General features: G+C 31.7%; 1 protein-coding gene across 1 annotated transcript; it reads left to right on the forward strand.

Annotated features, from left to right (window-relative positions):
- The first annotated feature begins 4,015 nt into the window (after positions 1 to 4,015).
- Positions 4,016 to 7,169, forward strand: LOC109171898 (syntaxin-71). Its single transcript, XM_019320987.1, has 9 exons — positions 4,016 to 4,322; positions 4,430 to 4,555; positions 5,655 to 5,814; positions 6,009 to 6,094; positions 6,227 to 6,295; positions 6,375 to 6,419; positions 6,507 to 6,569; positions 6,694 to 6,770; positions 6,874 to 7,169. The coding sequence occupies exons 1-9, from the start codon at positions 4,167 to 4,169 to the stop codon at positions 6,887 to 6,889; spliced, it is 798 nt and encodes a 265-aa protein (XP_019176532.1). The 5' UTR covers positions 4,016 to 4,166; the 3' UTR covers positions 6,890 to 7,169.
- Positions 7,170 to 7,557: the final 388 nt, after the last annotated feature.

The following is a 7,557-nucleotide window of genomic DNA, read 5'->3' on the forward strand; positions in this document are numbered from 1 at the left end:
CAGTAACAAAAATTATTAAATTGTGAAAATAATTGTGTTGTCTTCAAGTTTTGTCACTAATGCTATGATAATTGTGACGAGTAATTATTTGTTATAATGACTTTGTCACTATAATTAAATAGATGAATATTGTGTGATATGTTGTAATCAACGTTTGTCACTAAAATTGCATTGAAGTGGGTGCCAAAGCAATTTGGTGTATACTAAGTATTAAATATTGTTGTCAATTAAAAGCAACTAGTCCGTGCATCTTAAAATGACTGTAATTGTGAAAATATATTTTATAATCACTCAATTTTTATTTTTATTTTTTGTGACAGATAAGTTCACTATCTCTTATTTTACTAAGTTGCCACATCAATTTTTTGGAAATAAAAATGTATATGTTTAGTGTCAATATTATATTTCACAAAGATTTATTAAAATTAACCACGGACGGGTTGTTAGGATCTTATTTTATATTACTAGTTACCACATGCGCATTGCGCGAATAGTCCAATGCCCAATGCGTATTTTTAAATTAGTGTTTCAGAATTTATCAAAGTATCATTCGGTATTCTGACGTATATCAACGCAAGATTATCAAATTTTTCATAAAAGTAAATATTACAAAATGCATAACTATGACCTGCGACATAAATTTTCATAAAATTAACTGCTGCAGTAGCAGTTTTAGAGGGAAACACCCTCACTGGATAGTACCCAATCATAATTTTTGCAACACAAAACCTTATTAATTGGAGTAATCCATGCTTTTCTTGTTGCCACTTCCGTCATAAATGAATTCTTGATTTAATCTAGTCCCCTAGTGTGCTTCACTGCAATTTTAGTGTCCTGATGTAGTGCACCTTCAAAAACAAAACCAAATCCTCCTTCCCCGAAAAAGACAATGATAATAGGCATAGTTTTTCATCTGTGTTGAATATATACTATAAATTATGTGTGTCATTTCATCAATGTCCAATGCGTGATACTAATTAATTGATCAAGGTTCATGTTAAATTTTGTATTATATTTTTTTTTAAAACACTCTAACATATTCATAGTATATGGTTAACAATTATGTCAATTTTGATTAGGATGAAGTTCGAACCTAAGACATTCCTTATGAAAATCAATGAGTAAGTTAACATAATAAATAGTTAACTAAATGTTTTTTTTTTTGTTACTAAAGTTTACACTGATGGAATGCAGATGTTTTTTTTTTTTTTTTTTTTGAAATGAATGCTGATGTATTTATGAAAAGTAAATTATATAATAGAGGGTAGAGATCAGAAGGAAAAATTTTTAAAAAAATACTAAAATCAAAATAATATGAACCATTCATTTCAACAAATAATTACACCAACATTTTTTAGTTCCATTAGGGGTCTAACTTTATTAGCTCTTATTAAGTTTGTAGATTTTTAGTGTTTAAATCTAAAAACATAATATGAATTAGCCTTTTATTTTCAAAAAATCTAAAAACATAATAACTCTCGATTCAGGTTATATCTCTGTTGTATGTCCGTTTTTTAATTTTTTTAATACATTATGGTATAAGAATTGTATTGTATAATTTTTTAGACAATGCAAATATATCCTTATAACTTATGTTATCTTTTCACATTATTATTGACATGCACATGCATATATAATATCTTTTATTATATTGTTTAATGGTAATAATGTATGTAGAGATTATATATTGGAGTAATATAATAAATAAGTTTAATTTGATTTCATTTATATTTTAAATGTTACTATAATTATATTTAGTAACTTAACATATCTAAATTTATGACTTTAATAATATTAATTAATCATACCATAATTATTACTCAAATTATCAACTATACTTTTAATATATATATAATATAAATCTTATAACTATGAATTAAAAAAATTATATACTATTATTTAAAAAAAATATTTTAATATAATTAAGATTTTAACATGAATATTAATATTTGACATATATTTTTAATTTTTTGTATATAACTTATATAAAATAATAATAATATGTTTTTAAAAGAGTCATAATGAATTAATTTGATATTAAAATTGATTAAATTTATTTTATGATACAATAGGGGAATAAAAATAATTAATTAATGAAATAAAAAGAAACGTGCTAGGAGCATAAGGAAAGAAAGGGAATGGCGCTAGCAGAAAGATTAAGGTCATTTTTAATCCATTACACTAAATTTTGCACCAAATTTTACATTAAAATAAATATTTCCAATATATTCTTACACCAAATTTTATTATCTCCAACCCATGCATTACACTAAATTCTATTTCTACATTAAAATAATTTGTTTTCTCATAACTTAATACTTTAATTTTTTACTGCAGTTTTATTAATATAAAATTTAATTGGTATGCAAATAATATTTTTATTTCGCATGCAATAATATAACATATAACAATTATTATATTTAATTTTTAAAATTATCATATTGTTTCCACAAATGCTCAATCAATGCATTACGAAGTGAATAATGCGTTTCTCTATCTTTTATTTGTTTATGTCGAGTAAGAAATTCTTGAAATAGAGTAGCTTCATCTCTACGTATATCAACTTCAAGAGCTAGTGCTTCTCTCCAACTTTGTATAGCCGCTTGCTCATCACGTTCATCTTCAATTATCATATTGTGCATTATGCAAGATGTCATTATATCATGTAATACACGTTTATCCCAAAAACATGTCGGTCCCTTGACTATTGCAAATCGTGACTAGAGGACCCCAAATGTACTTTAATTTTTAATTAATCTATATATAATGTTAGGTTTGTTTTAATCGTCTTTATGAGATATTTCAAATGATATATATATATATATATATATATATATATATATATATATATATATATATATATATATATATATATATATATATATATATATATATAAGAAATTAATAAAAAAAAAGACAAGGGGCAAAGATAAAATTAAAATGGCCTCCACCATTTTGGCGTAAAGCTACCGTGCAGCGCCATATTTGGCCCTGAGTAATAACCAAGTTCTGACTCATTCCCTAAGTTATGGTCGTATATGAGTTTAGTCCCTCACTTATGAGCGAAGTGGCGAGTTTGGTCCCTAGCGTTAATATTTTGTCTGCAGCTAACAGAAAATTTAAAAACAATTTAATAATAGAGGGGTAAGATATGTATTTCAAATTATAATCCCCTTCTTATGTTGAAACTCATTGCGCAACAATCATTCTTTTCTTCTTATACCTATAATCCAATGTCTTTTTCTTCCCAAAACTCTGAAGTCTCGAATTCGTTCACTTTCAAGCTGCGAAATTCACAGGTAAGTTATTTATCTAGTTTATATGTTTAAATAAATAATCAATATTCTCCGTATTGATGAACTAATTTAGCCATTAATTATAGGATGTCATCTCTTAGTTGTGGTACTTCGTCTTTCCTTCAATTTGGGGATAATTTTTGATGTAAATGGCATGATTTATTACTCATCAAAATGTCATGGAGTTATGCTAATCGAAGAAAAAGACACCAAACTTGTCTATGTTATGGAGCAAATTTTTGTATTTGTCAAAAAATTGTAATTTAAGTTGATTTTTTATAAACAGAATTAAAATATTGAAATTTGATTTTTAGAAAAATAGGAGTAGGACTTCTTCGTTGATTATATAAGCAACTTAGCGCTTTTGTTGATGTGGGGAAAGTATTTTGGCTAAGTTTACAAGTTTTATTAAGAAATTTACTTCTTTACCCTTAGAATTAACTTTGACAACACATTACTCGCGTCGGGAACTAAACTTGCCACTTTTCTCATAATGAAGGACTAAAAATAGATACAGTAATAATACAGGGACACAATTCAATTATCACTACAATTATAACTCTGAGACCAAACTAGTCATTTTCCCTTTTATTAATACTCCGTATTTTATTATCGAGATTTTTTTTGCAAGTGGTAACTTTGCATGACTTGAGTTTTACTGGTGTTAACTGTATCAACTAGACTTTAGTTTTACTCAAATTGTTACTGTGTCATTTACTTATCCAGCCTGTATTCGAAAGCATTTCGAATAAACTCCGTTTTCCTTTCCAAATATCGCCGGCGCTGTAGATAAAACTCCGTCTATGCACCTCCGCGGCCTTTCCTGATCTGAGAGCGAAAGGGATTCGATCCGAGAACTGAGGGGCAAACATGACTGTGATCGACCTTCTCACCCGCGTCGACGCGATCTGTAAGAAGTACGACAAGTACGACGTCGAGAAGCAAAAGGACTCCAACATCTCCGGCGACGACGCATTTGCTCGCCTCTATGCCGATATCGAGAGTGATATCGAGACCTGTCTTCAGGTTGACTCTCTGCTATTGCTGCTGCTGTAGTTTTGTTTTTCATTGCAATTAGGGTTTGCTGTTTTTGTGGTATTGGAATTTGATTTCTTTTCTTATGGCGGTTATAGAAAGCGGAGAATGCTGGGACGGAGAAGAGTAGAGCTTCTGTTGTAGCGATCAATGCGGAAATTAGGAGAACGAAGGCGAAATTGCTTGAGGAAGTCCCTAAATTGCAGAGATTGGCTGTAAAGAAGGTAAGTTGACTTTGATTTCAGCTGATTTACTCAATAACTGATATTAATGTTTCGGAATTATGCATAATCGACTTTATTTTTGTTCAATTTCTGCCTTTATGAATTAGCTATTTTCACGATATACACATAGCCATTTACAAGCCAAAGAGTTTAATCTCACTGTTTGTTTCCATTTGGATACCTGTGTATGCGCCCCCATATAGATCAGTATATGCATTGCATTCCCAAATATTTTCTGTAGGTATGACTGTATGACCATTTAATCCTTGAGGTAGACATCATGGATAGGTGACAATAGTAAAGGGCTGAAGTATCATAGACTTTTAAGATTTGTTTACCAATCTTTTTTCTGGAGCAATGCACATGGTTATTTTGATGAATGAGGCAATGAGCATCACTCAATTTGACTCATGTTTGTCAAGTTTTTCCATCCATGGCAGAATGCTTCCTTTATTCAGTAATGCTGCATTTGGAACATCGAAGTTGTTTAGGAAAAGATGGAAAATTACATGGAATTATGGAAATCAATTCTTCTCTGTTAGTTGGGGAAAATAGTGAGGAGAAAGCTTATTGTGTTGAAAAAAAAAAAAATCAATTTTCCCATAAATGGGTGTAGAAATTGGGAAAACTTGTCAGGTTTAAAATCCAAATCCACAAGCCTCAACATTGGCAACTGCTCAAATTTCCCATTCCTTTACATATATTTATTCAGTCTCTATCTCTTGAGTATCAAGTGTTCTTCTAGAAGAGGGGGAAGGGGAAGAGAAACATAAATGAGAGCAGAAGTGAAGCATAGCTGAAAAATCAAGAAAGCTAAGTAATAATTCCTCGGTGGGTATTTCTGTTTTATACAACTGGTGGAATATTAGAAAAGGTCTTGAGTGTTTCTTGGATTTTCAGACTTATAGCTCCTTGTTGGAGAAAAAAGATAAACAATCTACAATTGAATTGCATGTTATAGTCTTCCCTCATGCTTAGTAATTTGTCTCAGTATTTTATGCTTTTGCTGTTGTCTTCAACTTACGAGTTGCTACAGTGTTGCAGAAGATTAATTTGAATGGGCTACTTGGTTTCTATTTGATGGTACCACCTTTGGCAGGTTAAAGGGCTTTCAGGAGAGGAACTTGCTGCCCGTAATGATTTGGTCCTTGCATTGCCTGATAGGATTAATTCCATCCCAGATGGTTCCTCTGCTCCACCTAAACAATCTGGAGGGTGGGGAACTTCAGGTTCTCGGGCAGAAATTAAATTTGATTCAGGTGATTGTTAGCATATGTGGCTCACTTGATTGATCTTTTCTGTATTGTTTTCTTGTGTATGACTCAATTCTCACATCTGGTGGGCAATGTTTCCTACACTATTTAATACAGAGTATTTAATATATATTCCATTTCATTGGCAATATTTGATTGTTAATTTGTTACATAACTTACACATTATTCTTGGATTATAGATGGCCGGTTTGATGATGAATTTTTTCAGCAAACTGAAGAGTCTAGTAATTTCAGGCAAGAGTATGAAATGCGAAAAATGAGACAGGCATGTCCACACGTGGCTTTTGGTTACGTTGAATAGTTTTTCTGTGGATTGGAAAAAAAAAGCATTTTGATTTCCTGATGATGTTCATACTTTTTCTCAATTATGTATGATGTGGATATCGACCTTATGCAGGACCAAGGTCTGGCAGTTATATCAGAAGGTTTGGATACCTTGAAAGACATGGCCCACAACATGAATGAGGTCTGCTGCATTTGTGTTCTCATTTTTGTTTCTTCAAGTGTTAAGGTTACTGACTCCTGAAACCTTGGAACACATGCAGGAATTGGATAGACAAGTCCCTCTGATGGATGAAATTGACACCAAGGTTAGAAAATGTATCATACCTGTGTACTGAACCGCAGTGATATCAGTCCTTTTAACTTACAATGAGTTATGTTTTGACTTGTCACAGGTTGACAAGGCCACATCTGACCTTAAGAACACCAATGTCAGGCTTAAGGATACAGTTACCCAGGTAAATGAGCTGCATGGTCTCCAATGTTGTATATTTTTATACTCTTTTTCTAGTCTTTTCCACTACTCATAGAACCAAACCAATCAATCATCCTTCGTTTAAACCAAGTTTGGTTGTTTTCCAGCTACGATCTAGTCGGAACTTCTGTATTGACATCATTTTGCTGTGCATAATACTTGGAATAGCAGCCTACTTGTACAAGTGAGTTCTCAGTGGACTCCCTCCTTTTTCTTCAACTTGCATTTCTTGAAGAATATTATATGAAGGTTCATTGACTTACTGTTGGACTGTTTTCTTTGTGCAGTGTCCTAAAGAAGTAAAAGCCTGCTGTGAAGGCTATCGAATCGTTTATTATGTTGGCTTCTGGTTGGTGTTTTGAAATCTTGCAGCATCTCTCTAAATAGAAGTCATATCCATATTTTCTGCTCACACTTGGATTGCGATTCCCCTTTTTCTGTTTTTTTCCCAAGGACGGTTCAACTGCAGCATGTGTATTGACATTCTATATACTTACATTTAATCCTTTGTAAGTGCTCTAACTGCTTGGCTTTCTGAGTCTTATTGTGTATTATAATGATTAACTTCATTGCTTTTATATAATTTGCTACTAGCCACTGAACAAAGATAGAAAGTCGTATAGCTATCAAAATCCATTAAGTGTGGAGCAACACTTTAGTCTCGTTTGAAGTGCAAATCAATGAACAAAGTTCTCTGAAAATGATGGTCAGATGGGTAAAACATGATTTTTATATAACACTTTCAATCCAACATGTCAAATAGGGTCTACTTCTATGTGAATGGCACGATTAAGTCAATGTGACAATTTGTTTGGATCTCTTATTCACGAAATTCTATTTTCAAGAATTTGGAATAAGCGTGTTATAAAAATCGGTCTAGACAGATGCCTAGGCACTAAGTACCCCTAGACTCGAGAGAATTTTAACTCTAGGCGGCTTTTAGTCGGTCGGCCAACTAGCTAGCCGATTAG

The sequence above is a fragment of the Ipomoea nil genome, unplaced genomic scaffold (assembly GCF_001879475.1).
Source record: "Ipomoea nil cultivar Tokyo-kokei standard unplaced genomic scaffold, Asagao_1.1 scaffold0382, whole genome shotgun sequence".
Classification (NCBI taxonomy): domain Eukaryota; kingdom Viridiplantae; phylum Streptophyta; class Magnoliopsida; order Solanales; family Convolvulaceae; genus Ipomoea; species Ipomoea nil.

What these genes read in the sequence shown, in the direction of transcription:
- LOC109171898 (XM_019320987.1), top strand. Translation starts at nt 4,167, where the DNA reads ATGACTGTGATCGACCTTCTCACCCGCGTCGACGCGATCTGTAAGAAG. An exon ending in AAATGCGAAAAATGAGACAG is followed by an intron (nt 6,095 to 6,226) that starts GCATGTCCACAC and finishes GACCTTATGCAG; the next exon opens with GACCAAGGTCTGGCAGTTAT. An exon ending in TTAAGGATACAGTTACCCAG is followed by an intron (nt 6,570 to 6,693) that starts GTAAATGAGCTG and finishes GTTGTTTTCCAG; the next exon opens with CTACGATCTAGTCGGAACTT.